This window comes from Oncorhynchus masou, chromosome 22 (genome assembly GCF_036934945.1).
Source record: "Oncorhynchus masou masou isolate Uvic2021 chromosome 22, UVic_Omas_1.1, whole genome shotgun sequence".
NCBI lineage: Eukaryota > Metazoa > Chordata > Actinopteri > Salmoniformes > Salmonidae > Oncorhynchus > Oncorhynchus masou.
The window spans coordinates 49,214,048-49,232,069 of record NC_088233.1 but is presented as its reverse complement, the minus strand read 5'-3'; the positions used below and the strand labels follow the sequence as shown (position 1 = coordinate 49,232,069).

The window sequence follows — 18,022 nt, the reverse complement described above, 5'->3', positions numbered from 1 at the left end:
ACTAGACTAAATGTAAAAAAGATTGCCAACATTAACACTGTGTTGGATGTATGGGTGGGTGCATGGCATGTTGGATGGATGGGTGGGCGAAGGCTTGATGGGTGAAGGCCTGATGGGACTAGTCACTGGTCTGTCTGTCTCCTGTTCTCTTAGGCCCCCAAACCAGAACGCAAGAAGAGGAGGAAAAAGGAACCTGACATTGTGAGTACTATATTCTATACCGTATCTCTACGCTTTGTAATGCATTTGATGGCTGTATCTTTATGGCAAACTGAGTTGAGCCCCTCTATAACCCTCTGTAGGTTGAGGAGCACAATGGGCACATCTTCAAGTCCACCCAGTACAGCATCCCCACCTACTGCGAATACTGCTCCTCTCTTATCTGGATGATGGACCGGGCCTGCGTTTGCAAACGTGAGTTCACACACAGACATTAACAGTTCCACTCCACACATACACTCCACACACAAAAAATGGTCAACGACACCAGTCACCCAAGTCATAGACTGTTCTCTTTGTTTGTTTTTACACTGCTGCTACTCGCTGTTTATGGTCTAGTCATAGTCACTTTACACCTACCTATATGTACAAATGACCTCGACTAACCTGTACCCCAGCACATTGACTCGGTACAGGTATCCCCTGTATATAGCCTCATTGTTATTTTATTGTTACTTTTTAGATTTTTTACTTTAGTTTATTTAGTAAATACTTCTTAACTCTATTTTCTTCAAAATGCGTTGTTGGTTAGGGGCTTGTAAGTAAGCATTTCTCGGTAAGGTACCTATTGTATTTGGCGCATTTGTGACAAGTTCGATTTGATTTGATATACACTGCCTTCACAAAGTATTCACATCCCTTGACTTTTCCCACATTTTGTTGTTACAAAGTGGGATTAAACTGGATTTGATTGTCTTTTTTTGTTGTCAACAATCTAAACAAAATACTGTCGAAATGGAAGAAAAAGTCAAATGTTTTAAGAATTTATGGAAAATTAAACACTAATATCTTGATTAGATAAGTATTCAACCCCCTCAACCAATACATGTTAGAATCACCATTGGCAACGATTACAGCAATGAGTCTTCTTGGGTAAATCTCTTAAGAGCTTTGTTCACCTGGATTGTACAATATTTGACCATTATTCTTTTAAAAAATTCTTCAAGCTCTGTCAAGATGGTTGTTGATCATTGCTAGACAGCCATTTTCAAGTCTTGCCATAGATTTTCAACCTAATTTAAGTCAAAACTGTAACTTGGCCACTCGGGAACATTCAATGTCGTCTTGGTAAGCAACTCCAGTGTTTATTTGGCCTTGTGTTTTAAGTTATTGTCCTGCTGAACGGTGAATTTGTCTCCCAGTGACTGTTGGAAAACAGACTGATTCAAGTTTTCCTGGAGGAGTTTTGCCTATGCTTAGCTCGTTTCTGTTTCTTTTCATCGCCTCCCAAAAAATCTCCCCAGTCCTTGCCGATGACAAGCTACCCATAATATAATGCAGCCACCACCATACTTGAAAATATGAAGAAACGGGTTGAATACTTGACTCAAGACATTTCAGCTTTTTATTTTTTTATTAATTTTTTTTTTTTTTTTATGAAACATAATTCCACTTTGACATTATGGGGTATTGTGTGTAGGCCAGTGACACAAAATCTAAATGTTATCAATTTTAAATTCAGGCTGTAACACAACAACATGTGGAAAAAGTAAAGGGTGTGAATATATTTAGTATAGTTGTATCTAAACTTATTAAATGTTTCACTATTTCCATTTTTCTGAAATTGACTGAGTAGGATGGTCCTCCTCTGAGGAGGAGGAGCCTCCACTGATATATACAAACACACACAGACTCCCACCATTACATACACACACATATACAACCCCCCCCACACACACACCCTCTTCCTGTGCTGCCTCTTAAGTGTCTCTAATCAAATTGTGTCCAGCTGTTCTCATACATCTATCTCTTCTCCATCCGCTCTCTAATGTTCACTCGAGCACAGGCATTGGCAGCTTTCTCTCTCCAGACTGCCTACTCTATATTTAAGCCTTTTGTGGTCTGCTTGTTGAATGACAGGTTGTTGTTGGACACGAAGCATTGCTAGAACGTTGCTTAAAGGTTAGGGGATGCAGATTGCTTGTTGTTGACAGTTGGAGACTTAGCGTTGATAGGTTGGGTAAGGGTATAGAGATTGTGTCTGACTCTGTGTCCTCTTCGGCAGTGTGTCGGTACGCCTGCCATAGAAAGTGCTGCTCTAGGATGACCACGAAATGTTGCAAAAAGGTAAGAGGCTATTGTGTATTTGTGTATTCATTATTAAGAATGTAAAGAAGGAATAGAGTATCAGGCAAGAGACAATTAAGTACTGGCAGGGATGTTGTAGTTTTTAAAGGGATAATCCATCCAAACCACTAATTCCTATGATTAACAGTGTTAAATAACACTAATATGGGGAAAACCAATCAAAAAAATGAACAAATTTTGTCGTTATAACAAGGTTGGTAAGCAATGTGAAAATCGTTGAGGAAATCTGTTGCAGCTCAAGTCAGCTACAAAACCCATAATGCAATGCTCTCTCTTTGGGCTGGCTAGCTAGCTAGGTAGTGCTTAATTTGGCTCCTCTTAGTTTTGGACTGTTTCGTTCCGGAACCTGTGCGTCTCGGGCATGAAAAATAATCTTCACAGTTTGCATGTACATATATTTTTTCAAAGCAATCAGGGTTAATTCGAGTTGCCTCCTGCCCCCTTAAAAAACATAATGTGAAAGCGTACATTTTCAGCCTGCGCCGGATAAGAATTAAGGTCAGGCCTGGGCTCATGGTTGGCTCTACATTGTAGCCTTGAGACCAACATGTTGCCGTGGTAAGAGAGACTAAATATGTGCTTCTCTATCTCACACAGAGCTAGGATTTATTTAAATAGGCAAGTCAGTTAAGAACAAATACTTATTTTCAATGACGGCCTAGGAACTGCCTTGTTCAGGGGCAGAACGACAGATTTGTACCTTGTCAGCTCGGGGATTTGAACTTGCAACCTTTTGGTTACTAGTCCAATGCTCTAACCACTAGTCTATGCTGCCGCACCAAGGATGAGATTAACTTTCCATGATCTCTCCCCCTCCCTCTGCTCTGATAGACACGAGCCTGCAGCTCTCCAGCGTAGCACTTCGTCATTTATTTCCTTATAGAATCATATCCGTGGGAACCGTGCTGCAGTCTACTGCTGTCTGTTCAGAAAGAAATGAAATCATTCAGAATGCTACACCAGGATTAGGCCTATAAACCTAATTTAGCCACAGAGGATCAATAGCTTTTTTTTTTAAATGTTGTTGCCGAGCTGTGAATTGTGTGTAGCCCAATCAGAAGGGGTCGGGAACGCGTGGTTAAATCTGTCGGTGAACAGCATGCAGCCAAAACAGGCCTTTTGCAATATTTCAAATACAATTGCGGGGAAACACAGGTTGGAAAGCAAATTGCTCCTGCTGAAAGAGAAGACTAATCTGTCTGTAGGCTACCACAATATTTTCTCAACTCCCAAATAGGTCAAGCGAACAGTAGCCTATTGTACAAAGTAAAACTAGAATATATGCTTTTTTTGGCACAAGTGCATCGGCCACCGGCGAGTGAGCTGCGCAACATTGACTGGAAACTGGAAAGCTTTTTTAGGACTAATTTCCTCCTCGTAGTGTACAATATGTGTCTCAACACACCTAGTATATTGATGGATTCAAGACGAGGCTGTTTTTATTTAGCTCAGATTCTCAGTTTGCCTGTTATTTCAATCTTTTGCGCAGTAGGAAGATTCTTCTAAGTCTCCAGTCATGTAAAATGACATAGAATGGCATGAAATGCATTTTTAAAAGGCAAAACATTTACGGGACCCTATAGGCTAACAATGTTTGCCTTGTGTTCAACTTTTGCAACCCCCTTTACTCTTCTGCTCTATGCCACAACGCAAATGCTATGATATTGCGGCATGGGTTGCCAACTTTCTCACTACAAAATAAGGGACAAAAGGTGGCATGCCTGTGCACGGTGCCACGGCGGTCTGGGTGTGGTGTTGTGTGAATGAATATACACTGTATATTTTTATTCAATTGGAAAGGCAAGACATTTTTATATTCCATTTTAGTCTATAGCTTTACTTAAACTGTGTCATTATGTAAACTTATGTGAATAAACCTCAAAATAAATTATCAAAGAAATCACAATTTGGACCTTTACAGCAAAAAATACGCCAAAAAAAATGCAAAAGAGCGGAATGAGTCACTCAAAGTCTACTTTTTCCATGGATATTTTTTGCTGCTCTTGACTGATTCAACAGTCCTTCTTTGTCCTTTTGCATAGCCAGAGAGAAGTCCTTACATGACAAGTCACAGATCACAGATATTGAAGTTCATTTTTGATCCGATTTGTCACTGTGCTGCAACTGTTTCCTGAGTCTGGCCATTAAATGGTCACCAGAGAGAGAATCCTCTACAAAGGCATTTGAGCCTGGCACACTGAGGACAAATGAGACAATCCTGAACATGTTGATCAAGTTGTCTTTCCCTAGGTTTTGGAAAACTGCCACCCACTTCTCACTGGTTGATTTTGTGGCGTCCTGTCTGGCTTTCTGTATTTCCTCCCGGCACAACACTCTTCATAGAGTTGGTCCATACTGACTGTCTCTCATTTTGAGGGCCACCTCCACCTGCTCCAGGTCAGTGAAGGAGAGTGGCTGGTCAGTTTCACTATGACATTTTCTGGTGAGAAATCAAACCACTTGTCAATGTATGTAATGACAGTGTCATAGAACTTCACAAAGTCCTGTTTCCGCTTGGACCTTTGTGCTGACAGTTGTTTGTCCATCAGCTGCTTGGTCTGGTATCCAAAAAGCTGTCCTGTTTCCGTTGAAGCACCTTCATGTTGAACTTTTGGACTTCCTAATAAACATCTGTGATGCAGAGTGTTGTTTCCTCCAGTTTTTTTTACGAGTTGGTCAAAAACACACCCAGCGTTGTGGAAAAAGCACCAATAAATCTCAGCAGCTACCGTTTTTTTCTTCATACACAAAAATACTCTTCAGTGCCACAGGACAGGTCTCCCCAAGGGACCTGAAGTATGAAGTAAAAGCTGGCCAGCTTTGCAGGAGACGATCAACAGCTGGATGAAGAGAGAGCCAAGATGCAAACATGTCACAGAATTTCACGCCACTCAACGTCAACAAAGGCAAAAAAATGCACTCCGTTCCTCTCTTCGGGAAGCAGATACTGAGAAGTGCTGTAGATCTTTAAAACAATTGTCCGCAGGCGTGCTTCCAGGCATAATGAGCTATGTGAGCTGGGCAATTAGCTTTCAGAATGCGATTGTTGGCACTGCTCAATAACTGGTAAAACGGGGTGGTTTCCTGAAGTTGACATTGGCGTTATCTGCTGCATAGGCTGTGATGTGTCTAATATCCAGTTCGTGCTTTTCCAGACAGTTCATCAGAGCTTGATGCATGTCATTTACAGTTTCATCGCGGTCTTCATAAAAGTCATGTAACTTGCACTGCACTCCATCAGACAGAGAATTATCTCACTCACACTGGAAACATGTTTCTATTTCCTTTGTTTGTGGCATCACTGGCCACTGCGAAATGCACGGGCTCACCTTCGATCAGAGACAGATCATCCAAAATATCCCGCACAGTCTTTGGTCCTAAAACATGAATTGTATAATCATCTCAGCTTTCGTTCTTCGCAACATTTGAGTCATGAAATAAAGGCACCTTTGAGCTTAACAAGACAGTCGGTGCCGTTGTAGCCGAGTCCGTGTTTAACCATATGGTACACATACGAGGCTTCACTTGCAGCGATCCCCCCTCCCCCCGTTTTTTCCACAGTAGACGTTATGAAAAATGCACCGATATTGCTAGCACCTTTAGCTTCTTGTGCATTTCTGTGGACGCATGCTGAGTTAAGTCATTCTCCTCTCCGTGGCCAATTGAGAATTCCCGACGGCATGAAGTACAGAAAGATTTAGTCGAGTCACCACTGACTGGTTTAACCCACGTTTTTTTTTGCCTCCCATTGTTTGTTGTAGCTGCACAGTCTTTTCTTTTTTGAAGGTTTATCCATATTTCCTTGATATGCCAAACCGGCCGAACAACAACAGAAATTACTTTGCAGGAATTGGCGCGTTTACGCTATACTGTGATTGGATGAATATACGGGACAAGGGAGGTCCCATATGGGACAAACCAATTTATCCCAATATGCGGGACAGTTGGCAACCCTATGTAGGCAATACTTTATTATAACATTTTTAGTTTTTCATGCCTTCCGGTACTTCAGAGCTCCCCAGATCACCCCCTCTCGCGCCCACTTTTTGTTTCGGCACCTGCCGATTTACAAATGAAGCACAGGCTAGCTACTAAGTGTAGCTACACACAATAAAACCAACGTCAGTATCAGCATGTGAAGTAGCTAGCTACAATAGCTGTAAAATAGCCTAAACAAACTCCTCTGTTTGCCTGTAATTCTCAACTTCTATTTCTGTGTCCGTCCTTCCATCCGTGTGTGTTTTTCTCTATTTGTGTATGTAGTACGACCCAGAACTGTCGTCCAGGCAGTTTGGCGTGGAGCTGTCTCGTCTGACCAGCGAGGAGAGGACTGTGCCCCTGGTGGTGGAGAAGCTCATCAACTACATTGAGATGCACGGCCTCTACACCGAGGGCATCTTCAGGAAGTCTGGCTCCACCAACAAGATCAAGGAGCTCCGGCAGGGGCTGGACACAGGTGTGATTGACAGGGTCCTGCTCCAGTTACCGTATATTGTAGGGTTATGTTGTAAACCGGGGAGGGACAACAGAGCTGTGGTCACCACACTCTCTATAGGTTTTCTGATTGGTTAATATAATGACAGAATACAGGGAGGTTATGTTAGAAACGGTATGCCCTAGAATGAAAATAGGCTGTTGACACAGGCTGTAATAGTAGTGGCAACAGTTCCCATGAACAAGTTGCCATGACACCACGTCCAAGGTATTCGCATTACTGGATCGAAAGCACTGTGTCCATAGCAAAGAGTTTAACAGTTGTAATGTTTATTCCATCTATAGTGTTTAAGTCATATTTATACTGAACAAAAATAAAAATGCAACATGTCAAATTTTGGTCCCATGTTTCGTGAGCTGAAATAAAAGAGGGGGGTGGGGGGTGCTGAGGAGTATAAAGTCCTTTTGTGTGGAAAAACTTCCCCTGATTGGCTGGACCTGGCTCTCCAGTGGGTGGGCCTATGCCCTCCCAGACACACCCATGGATGCGCCTCTGCCCAGTCGTGAAATCCATAGATTAGGGCCTAAGAATGTATTTCAATTGACTGATTTCCTTCTATGAACTGTAACTCAGTAAAATCTTTGAATTTTGTCTCCCATTGCCCTCCAACTCCAGATGTGAGCAGCATGAACTTGGACGATTACAACATCCACGTCATTGCCAGCGTGCTCAAACAGTGGCTCCGCGACCTGCCCAACCCTCTGATGACCTTTGAACTCTACGAGGAGTTCCTTCGAGCCATGGGTAAGAACTGGGGTCAGAAGTAACCACATTGGTATTTGTTACAATGTTACTGTGTAGTAATAGTTAAAAGTGGCCTCTGTACCATTTTATAGATGCCCCGAAGGTGTAGATATAATATAATAGATATGATGATGATATAATGGATGAAGGTATGTTGTGTGTGCATAGAAATACAAATACTAGAACATACATTCCCTTTCGAGAAGGTGACGTGTGCCACTGGCGGCCATGTTGACTGCACCCATAGAAGTAAAGCAGGAAGTAATCATATTTTTTTGTATGACGTGGCTTCCCCCACGCAGGCCAGCCAGACAAGCGGGAGGTGATCCGTGGGGTGTACTCTGTGATTGACCAGCTCAGCCGAACCCACCTGAGCACCCTGGAGCGCCTCATCTTCCACCTGGTCAGGTGAGTGGTCACGTTACCCCACGGGAAGCAGGATGTGGAGACTCATTGGATGCCTCCCGATTCTCCGTCCCCTTCTTCCAAAGTGTGCAATTTCCATCATGGACTTAACTATCGGAAACTCCCTCCAGTCAATACACCAAGCCGATGCTTCTAAATCCATGAATGGGTGCGTGGGAGAAGGGTGGATAATTGGGAGGTTGTTATCCACTGCGTTCCAGTTTTGACATCTGTTCTTTGTGTTACGACCTCCACTGATGTGTGTGTGTGTGTGTGTGTGTGATCTTCCAGGATCACTCTGCAAGAGGACACCAATCGTATGTCGGCCAACGCCCTGGCCATAGTTTTCGCCCCCTGCATCCTCCGCTGCCCCGACACCATCGACCCCCTGCAGAGTGTCCAGGACATCGGCAAGACCACCGCGTACGACTCAGACTAGAATGAACAAAACACACCACAAACACCCACCATCACTCGATAGTTGCGAGTGTGTATACCAAGGCACTGACAACTGACACACACTCAATAGCTATTCATCAGATGAGTTAATGTGTTATTTATGTTGTGAATCCTGTTCCTATCAGACAGATTTGATTATAAAGTATAGACTGAGCAACAGGACAAGCCACGTTATTCACTGGTTGCTCATTCTGTGTATCCTCCTCTAGGTGTGTGGAGCTGATCATTGGAGAGCAGATGAATAAGTACAGGGCCAGACTGAAGGACATCAACAGTCTGGAGTTTGCTGAGAACAAGGCCAAGAGCAGACTGACACACATCAGGAGGTCCATGGTAAGGTACCAGGACACCCTGGGGAGACCTGTCCTGTGGCACATCAAACCGGATAAAAATTGGAGGGACTTCCTGGACTTGTCCAATAGAATATATATATTTTTTTTTTTTCAAAACATTTAAGCATTTTCTGTTGCATGCCCTAATGAACATGACCCAGGGGTTCCAGGCAGGACAAATGTGACTGAGGCCATCATAGACTTCCCTCTCCATCTTCCAGTGGTTGAACTTTCACCTTTAATCTTTAGCCCTTAGTTCCTCTCACCGGATGCAACGTTCTCCAACATTCTCCCAGTGATCCGAACATTACACTCAATTGTGAAATTACTTTAGCTGTGATTTCGGCCATGACGTCATGGGTCATGATTTAAGTTAATCTCCAGAAGTATTTCACTTTACCACCATATGAAAGTACATTTGAGTGCAATTGGTTGCAATAAAAATTGGCCTACCCTCCATTTCCTTCTAATACCACCATGTAGTGTTTAGGCTTCAGCCCTAACACTGTTCTCTCCTCCCCCCCCCCCCACTCCAGAAACCTGTACTAATCGCTGTTAGGTTTATTGGCATAACCCGCACAGCCACCCCGGTATGTATTCCTAGTATATACTCCATGAGATGTCAGTGTCCTGTCAGACCATTTGTCTGTGGTGCTGTCAATCAACCAGTCCTGTCAGCTCATTTGTCTGTGGCGCAGTCAATCAGCAAGTCGGCACCTCCCTCATGCTGTGAAGTCCACGTGCCCTCACATTGCTATCTCTTCCGTCCTTCTGTCTCTCTTCCCTTCTCTTCATTCTCCCTTTCTCTATACACTGAGCGTATAAAACATTAGGAACACTTTCCTAATATTGAGTTTCACCCCTTTTGGCCTCAGAACAGCTTCAGCTCATCGGGGCATGGACTCTAAAATGTGTCGAAAGCGTTCCACAGGGGTGCTGGCTCATGTTGACTCCAATCCGTCCCACAGTTGTCAAGATGGCTGGATATCCTTTGGGTGGTGGACCATCCTTGATCCACACGGGGAAACTGTTGAGCATGAAAAACCCAGCAGCGTTGCAGTTCTTGACACACTCACACCGGTGCGCCTGGCACTAACTACCTTACCACGTTCAAAGACACTTACATATTTTGTCTTGCCCATTCACCTTCTGAATGTCTCAATTGTCTCAAGGCTTAAACATCCTTCTTTACCTGTCGTCTCCCCTTCATCTACACTGATTGAAGTGGATTTAACAAGTGACATCAATAAGGGATCACAGCTTTCACCTGGTCAGTCTGTCATGGAAAGAGCAGGTGTTCCTAATGTTTTGTACACTCAGTGTATATCTCTTTGCTCCAGAAGATTGTATTTGTGTTGGCCAACTAATATTCTCAGCTTGTCACTTATCCTCGCACCGTTGATTTGTCATACATTTGTAATAAATATCAGCCTTTTATTATTTGTTAATTGAAAACGTTTTATGATTCATGACTATCAACGGTCATTACTAGGTCATGTGAGAGAAATGAGAGCCGTGGTCCGTCCATTGGATAGATAGGGCAGTGTTTAGATGATGTTATACAACTGGTGGTTCTAATTCTGAGTTCTGATTGGTTAAAACCGCATTCTAGCTGATGTCTATTCCACAAGTTACCACCGCTAAATCAGATGTAAAATGCCCATTTACTCTGTTCCATCTGACTGCGCAATCCACTGTCTCATCAGCCCAGCCAGGCAATTTCTGAACTTGATCTCCACTATAAAAAGCATCTTTACATTATCTCACATTTCTTTTAAACTAAAATGTTGTTTTCAACAGCTGAGATTTGTATAAACTTTGCTGTCTGTCTCACCAACATTTGCAACATTGTTTCAATATTCAAATTAGATCTCCAGGTGTCCCATAATAATGAACGTTTCGGGAGTCGAGACGAGACAGACATGCAGCGTTTCTCAGCCAGTCGAAATCATGAATCAGTTGGCATCATATTTATGGATATATATACAAAAAAAATGAAAAAAGGTACAACGAAGTGCAGCTCATTTGCAGTCTTTCCAGTTTCACTTTGAAGTTATTGTGTTAGCTGTGTTGTTGGCTAGCTCCTCTGAACAACAGTGTCCTGATGAGAGAACACATTTTCTATGCTAGGCGAAATCGCGCCTCATGAGCTCATTGCTATGGATTAATCCAAATAAATGTCACTAGAAAGCAACTTAAACAAATGCAAATACAATTACTGTTGTTATTCTGTCTGCACTGTTTGACGTGACTGTAAGTTAGGCGTAGTTGGCTAGCAAGCAAGCAAGGGATAAGAACGTTTTCCAGCCAGTATTGCAATGGAACATTTAGAACCAACGACTGGGTCGCGTCCATAGATACAGAACAAAAAGACTGAACGACTGGGTCGTGTCTCTGGCAACCGAACCGATAGAACGAACGACCGACCGACAAGCCGGGCTGAGTAGCAACCCTAGATTTGTGTGAGGATGAAATAGTATGAAAAAATTCATAAAAATAACATTTTTAATGAACATATGTCAATCATTTTTTGAATATGTTGGTAACCCTTTGTATAAAAGTGATAATGCCCTCGGCGGCTGCCCATGTCGCCCCGGGAGATTTTCGGCACAACACCGGCAACACCAGTGAAAATATATCCTCCAAACACTAGCTCCTCTGGCATTATCACTCAAATAACCAATGAGCTTGCTTTGTTTGTTTTATGTTTTCATTATTTGCATCTTGACCGAACTTTATTTTTTTGTTGCTTCGCATCATAACATGCAGCCTAAAAAGGTCATGCTATGTATGCTTGCATGCATGCCTGTGTGTGCCCTACAGTTTGTTGGTTTTATAACACTCACAAAATAGTTTTTAATCAGAACTTGATGAACATATTCTAGAAAATATGCATATTCAGTTGCTTTGGGCAGGTTTGAGAAATCGACGTTAAAAAGACCATCCATGTCCCTCGCTGTGGGTTTTACTGTCCAGCCATCTTGAATGCTCATCTCTCGGGCTGTTGCCACTGTGTGTGTGTGTGTGTGTGTGTGTGTGTGTGTGTGTGTGTGTGTGTGTGTGTGTGTGTGTGTGTGTGTGTGTGTGTGTGTGTGTGTGTGTGTGTGTGTGTTTGTTAGTAGAACCTGTCTTCATGACACTGAGTCGGATGTTAACCGTTCCATCAGCCTCTATCCTAACCACCTAATGGCCTGCCGTAGCCTAGCCAAATAGCCTAGCTTACCTCATAGACTAGCCTTTATGCTAACTAGCCCTCTGCTCTGTGTCCTATAGGGCAAAGGTGGTCTTCGGAGGGGTAGCAGCCACCACACGCCCTCCCCACCCCTCAGCCCCAGAGCGGTCCCGGTGGACGGGGACAGTGCTGGGGAGGAGGGGGCAGAGCCAGGGCTGACGGAACAGCAGCAGGCCGCCATGCAGCAAGAGGAGAGGGTCCTCACCGAGCAGATCGAGAGCCTGCAGAGAGAGAAGTAAGCCTGTTATGTCGTCCTTATTATCTCTTATTCACTATAACTCTAGTACTGTAGGGGGCTTTCTCAAAAAATGGTACCTGCCCTTGGACCTTCTCCTCCAATGTGTTTTGACAATGAGGCGAGGACATAAGGAATTGAGGAAAGACGAATTATACTGTTTGGTGAACAACTTATATATGCCATTTTTGCAGACGCTTTTATCCAAAGCAACTTTTTACATACGGGTGGTTCTGGGAATCGAACCCACTGTCCTACCGTTGCAAGCACCATGCTCTACCAACGGACCTACACTGGACCACATGTCGACAGGGTGTTGATGGGATGTATACCTGTTGATCGTGTGTGTGTGTGTGTGTGTGTGTAGGGAGGAGTTGACATACGAGATGTTGATGTTGGAACCGCGGGCGTCTGATGATGAGACTCTGGAGTCGGAGGCCTCGATAGGAACAGCAGACAGCTCTGAGAACCTCAGCATGGACCATGAGGGAGCCGCCTCCAACCCCTCTGGTGAGACTGGAGAGTGTGTGTGTGTGTGCGCGTGTTCTATATGTGGTGCGTGCCTGTCTGTCTGTGTGTGTGTAGTAAACACTTTTCTCTAACCAAGTCTTTCTCTCGACAGGCACCTACCGCTCTCGGAAGCCTGAGACCAAGATCCGCCGCGGCCTCCGGAGACAACCCGACTCTGTGGACTCGGTCGACTCCATCTTGTCCACCGCCTCTTCCTCGCTCTCCTCCTCATCCTACCACCCCTCCTCCTCGGTTATCCCTCCTTCCCCCAACTACCGCTTCCGCTCCTCCTCATCTGGCCCCCTGCTCGCCTCCTGCTCATCGGGCCTAGGAGTCCCCGTAGTGCAATCTGAGGGGGACCCGAGGAGCACTGTGGGGGTGAAGAGTCGCCACCGCCTCCGGCTGAGTAGGAGCTCACCGCGTGAAGCCCCCGAAGGCCACAGGAGGGAGTCTGACTTCAGCTCGCCGCCCCAACAGCTGGTTCTGTATGGCAGTAACGAGTTTATGGTGTGAGGGAAAGTGGCGGAGAGACGAGACATCCGAACCGCCTTCTATCCCCCATGCCGATAGAATGTGTATGAGGAAGGGAGGAAGGGAGTGAAACAGGGCTAGAATGGGCCATATGTAGGCATCCGTCTCTCACTTCTGTCCTCCCCTAGCTGTGCTCACCTCTCTACTTCTTCCCTGTGCCAGTCTTGCCTTGGAGGTCTGCCGCCGTCCCACTATGCAGTTGGGCGCCATCTGCTTGGTGGGAGTGTGCTGAGTGTGAAGTGAAAGATGATGAACGGAGAGGGAGAAAGAGAGATGGGATGAATGAACGAAAGAAAGAAGTAGGAAGCCTCGGGAACTAAGATGGAGGCGTGTCAGGAGGCTGTAGAGGAATAAATGGGCGAGAGAGAGCAAGAGAGTGAGGAAAAGGATGAGGGCGGCTGCCTTGACTCACCTGTCTTTTTGAACTTTGACCTCCAAGCCCCTTGACCCCTGCTGGAGCCTCAGGGGCACGGAGGGGCTGGAGAGAATGGGAAAAAAATAGAAGCTACAGCGCCATCTTTTGAGTGGAGGTCTAAAGTGGTTTGAGCCACTCAAAAGCAGAGTAACTGACTGAGAGGACAGTCCACCATTTTGATAAGAAGCACTCAGCTACTCTCACATCTGCTTTCAAGTTTACACGATACAGCCTCTCCACAAGGCTGCATGCTCCTTCATTACACTTGTTTCCTATGCCTGTTCAAGAGACTACTGTGGTGATGTGTTATAAATGTGTAATATGACATTATTATGTTATTAAAAATATGTAAATAGAAGGAACTCCAGTGCTACTGGGTCGTCCAGTGTTTATAATAACTGTGTCTTGTCAGGAGTCTTTTGCAAAGTGAAGTGTATGGGATTCAGGTTCTGGTTTTGTTTGTCGTTTTGTTTTGTTGATTTTTAACAAGGCCGGTGCTATCCGGGATCTTTGGGACGTCCCTACCCTAAACACTAACCCTTATCCTAACCCAAACTATAACCGTAAACCTTACCGAAACGTAACCATTTTTTTTATTTCAACTTCAATGGGGGGTAGGGACGTCCCAAGGATCCCAGATAGCACATAGCATTTTAACAGAGCCACTTGATGTGTTCAGTTGGTGCCACTTCTTCTCATGTGAAATAATACATGTGGTGCAACAAGGGATTAACTTTCAGACACTTACGATCATCACAGCACTGTTGCCATTGTGTTTGACACCGTGACTGCGGTGTTCAATGTTTATCAGCCATAATGTATTGTAATGCCTTTCTCCTCCATCTGTCGTTTGTCTGCCCCCCCCCCCCACCCCCACCCCCCCACACACAATTCTACGTTGTTCTGAGACATCAGTATTAAGAGTAACCAAATCAGGACTTGATTTTATTTTGTCTCTTTATTGGTGTATCATTATTGTTGTTGTTATAGTTGCCATTGAGGCTATTGTCATCTTTTTGTTGTAACAGCTTTACTTGCGTGGTAAAGGGGGATTTTGTTGAGACGAAATACATTTTTATCGCCTATCTGTACCAAGAGGTGTGTGTGTGTGGTTGGTTGGTTATCACTACTGCTCTGTTCATTTGATGTCAACACAGTCCAACCTTTACGACAGACCCTTATCAGTCCTCTGCTATGTATGTCCCATACAACCTTTGAGCCAGCCAAATCCTTCGCCTCTGATTTTGACATTGGTTAAAATATGAATGAACCTTTCCATCCACTTCACTACTGGGCTTTCCTGAACAGTAGCATTTACTCCATGCTAAATATGTATTTAAATGCCTCGCAGAGAAAAGGCAATCAGTTTCAAATGTCCAGTGTGTTTCAACAGAAGATAACTATCTCTGGTACTGTAAGATAAATACCGCTGTACTCTCTCTATACCGTGCAATATCCTATGTGCCCTGTAGGGGGACATATCTATCTATCTCTTCTCACCAGTACTTAACCTGGAGTTAAATCAGTATTATAGTCTTGCCATTCCTGTACTGTACTTGCCATCCAATGCAATACAACAAGGACACATCTGAAACAACACAATCAAAGTCTTGACATAGAGAAGGTGTAGGACTTGATTGCAGAATAGTCGTCATAATGAATAGAGAATTTCATGTAGCCTATGTGTTTTGTCACAAGCTTGCCTCTTCTTCAGTGTGCGTTTTTCCATCCAGATTCTCCACTGTGTCCCGAAACCGGTAGAGACTTCACTTGCTGCTTGTTGTCTACTATTCGGGTGAAACAGCTGAACCATGGTGGTATTTTAGGGAGCAGGCGCCTCGATTCTGTCACAACCAAACCTGGGTTGTATGCATTAGGCACCGAATGAAAGAAAACTGACTGAAACAGGAAGGGACTACCCGAACTGACTACGAATAAGAACCACTTGTTTTTGTTTTACGCTTTTTGCTACGGTGTGCCCTAATGAATACGACCCTGGTTATCAGAAAGAGCACTCAGAAGTTCAGTTTCGAGAGGGGAGCACCGAGGGTTGTTGAGGGGCGTGGGAGAAAATAACCATTCATGCTGGTCAAAAACCCACACTAAGCACGGTATTTGTACACCCTAAGGCATTGGTGTCCTGCTAAAGTGAATGCACCGATCACTGGAAGGCAATGCTCTGCTTTCTCTTGTCGTTTTGTTGTTATTTTTATATACAGTATGTATATTGTATTTATGATCATGCTTATGAGTGTACATTGAAGAGGGGGGGGGAAGCCTGTAATTAAAAGGATATATTATCCTGTGTATGACTCCTTCTATAATATTAATCATATTTAATGTTTTTTTACAGGCTCAAAAAAAAACTCATGTTTGTGCTACAGCAAAAATCCAACTTGAGCAATTGTATCTTTTTGTGTGTGTGTGTGTGTGCTACTCTGGACACAGTTGTATGTATAAGGTGCAATTTGTCTTAATATTTCTTTTTTTATTATATAAATTATATGTCTATGTTAAAAATAAAAATAAACAAATTTATGAGGGAAAAAAATCATGTGCTTATTAAAAAGGCCAAACTGTTGTGAATTGTGTGATTAAAATACGGTGCATTCGGAAAGTATTCAGACCCCTTGACTTTTTCCACATTTTGTTACATTACAGCCTAATTCTAAAATAGATTAAATCGTTTTTCCCCCTCAGCAATCTACACACACTATACCTCATAATAACCCACTATACCCCAACCCCATAAACATTTTTTTTAAACATTTAAAAATAAAATATCACATTTACATAAGTATTTACTCAGTACATTGTTGAAGCACCTCTGGCAGTGATTACAGCCTCGAGTCTTCTTGGGTATGACACTACAGGCTTGGCACACCTGTATTTGGGGAGTTTTTCCCCATTCTCTGCAGATCCTCTCAAGCTCAGTCAGGTTGGATGGGGAGCGTCCATGCATAGCTATTTCCAGGTCTCTCCAGAGATGTTCGATCGGGTTCAAGTCCAGGCTCTGGCTGGGCTACTAAAGGACATTCTGAGACTTGTCCCGAAGCCACTCTTGCGTTGTCTTGGATGTGTGCCTAGGGTTGTTGTCCTGTTGGAAGGTGAACCTTTGCCCCAGTCAGATCCTGAGCGCTCTGGAGCAGGTTTTCATCAAGGATTTCTCTGTTCATTGCTCCATTCATCTTTCCATCAATCCAAACTAGTCTCCCAGTCCCTGCTGCTGAAAACATCCACACAGCATGATGCTGCCACCACTATGCTTCACTGTAGGGATGGTGCAGGCGCTTCAACTGCAACGTGCTGGCCAGGGCTCTAGGGGAATGCTCCCTGAGGGATTGGTTCAAGGAAGAACTGTCTGGTGTCCTAGATATGTTCTTGATTAGTAAGGAGCTGTTTGCTCATAGACTGGCTAGGTGCTCCCCTGCAGGAGCTCAACCAAACGTTGAGTCCCAATCAGGCAGTGGTGCTTCATTCCCCCCTGCAATATGCATCTAACCCATTGACTAGAAGGGCTTTCTGATCGAGGGAAGCATATGTACAAGATAGTTTGTTTTGATTACACACACAGGTTGTGCTGTTTTCTTATGTGTGTTTTCACACTGCATTTCCACAGTGACTTGTAGCTTTTTGTTAACCTAGAAAAAGAAATGAGGAAGTCTTTTTGAATTTTCAGCGTATCTGTGTGCCCTGGCCTGTAAAGTGAATATATCACTTTTAATTTACAACTAAAGTGCTGTTTGGTTTTGTTTCAGCAGGTTTGTGGATGATCATGTCCACAAGAAAATGTATCTAAATAATGTCATGTACAATTTTAGCAAACAATAGTCATGTGGTAGTCGAGTCCAATAATGTACACTTTTTAGGCGTGTCGGTGAACCTAACTCTGCTCCTTAAGATCCAAGGACCGTCTAAGTTATTTTCAGAGGTAGACTGGCCCTGACAGCCAAACACTCCATCTAAAAGTGAATCTATTCTCAATTGCGTTTCAGTTCTAGAAACAAAAAGCCCTTTTACTTTAATATCACATGAAAGTCATTTCACAAATGCAAACCGGCTTCATCACAGTTGCAGCAGACAGTCGTTTTCAGACACGTGTCTGCTGGCATTTTTTCCATTACACACAAGTGTTTGGAGCTTGCTATAGATCGCTCATTGGCACAGTTGGTGGCCTCTGTCTTCTGTCCGTCGTCTGTGAACTCGCTGTGAAGTGGAGAAATAACCGCGTGGGCGGTGGGTTAACGTAATTAATTAAGTAAAAATACTTTATAGTACAACTTAAGTTTTTTTTTTTGGGGGGGGGGGGGGTTGTACTTTAATACTTATATTTTTGACAACTTTTCCTTCATTACAT

The 18,022-nt window shown here is 43.8% G+C and overlaps 1 protein-coding gene across 10 annotated transcripts in view; it reads left to right on the top strand.

Moving 5' to 3' along the window:
- Positions 1–16,285, top strand: part of myo9ab (myosin IXAb) — a 215,046-nt gene extending 198,761 nt beyond the window's left edge. For 8 of the 10 annotated variants that reach the window (XM_064930471.1, XM_064930470.1, XM_064930469.1 and 5 more), the window contains 11 exons: positions 154–201; positions 303–414; positions 2,225–2,286; positions 6,571–6,763; positions 7,418–7,546; positions 7,849–7,954; positions 8,243–8,374; positions 8,620–8,743; positions 12,016–12,209; positions 12,577–12,719; positions 12,832–16,285. In XM_064930471.1, the coding sequence (XP_064786543.1) occupies positions 154–201; positions 303–414; positions 2,225–2,286; positions 6,571–6,763; positions 7,418–7,546; positions 7,849–7,954; positions 8,243–8,374; positions 8,620–8,743; positions 12,016–12,209; positions 12,577–12,719; positions 12,832–13,232 (1,644 nt within the window). In that variant the 3' untranslated portion in view covers positions 13,233–16,285. Of the gene's footprint in view, positions 1–153; positions 202–302; positions 415–2,224; positions 2,287–4,557; positions 4,766–6,570; positions 6,764–7,417; positions 7,547–7,848; positions 7,955–8,242; positions 8,375–8,619; positions 8,744–12,015; positions 12,210–12,576; positions 12,720–12,831 lie in introns of those variants that run through there. The other 2 variants (XM_064930474.1, XM_064930473.1) reach the window with 2 other exon arrangements.
- The last annotated feature ends 1,737 nt before the right edge of the window (positions 16,286–18,022 follow it).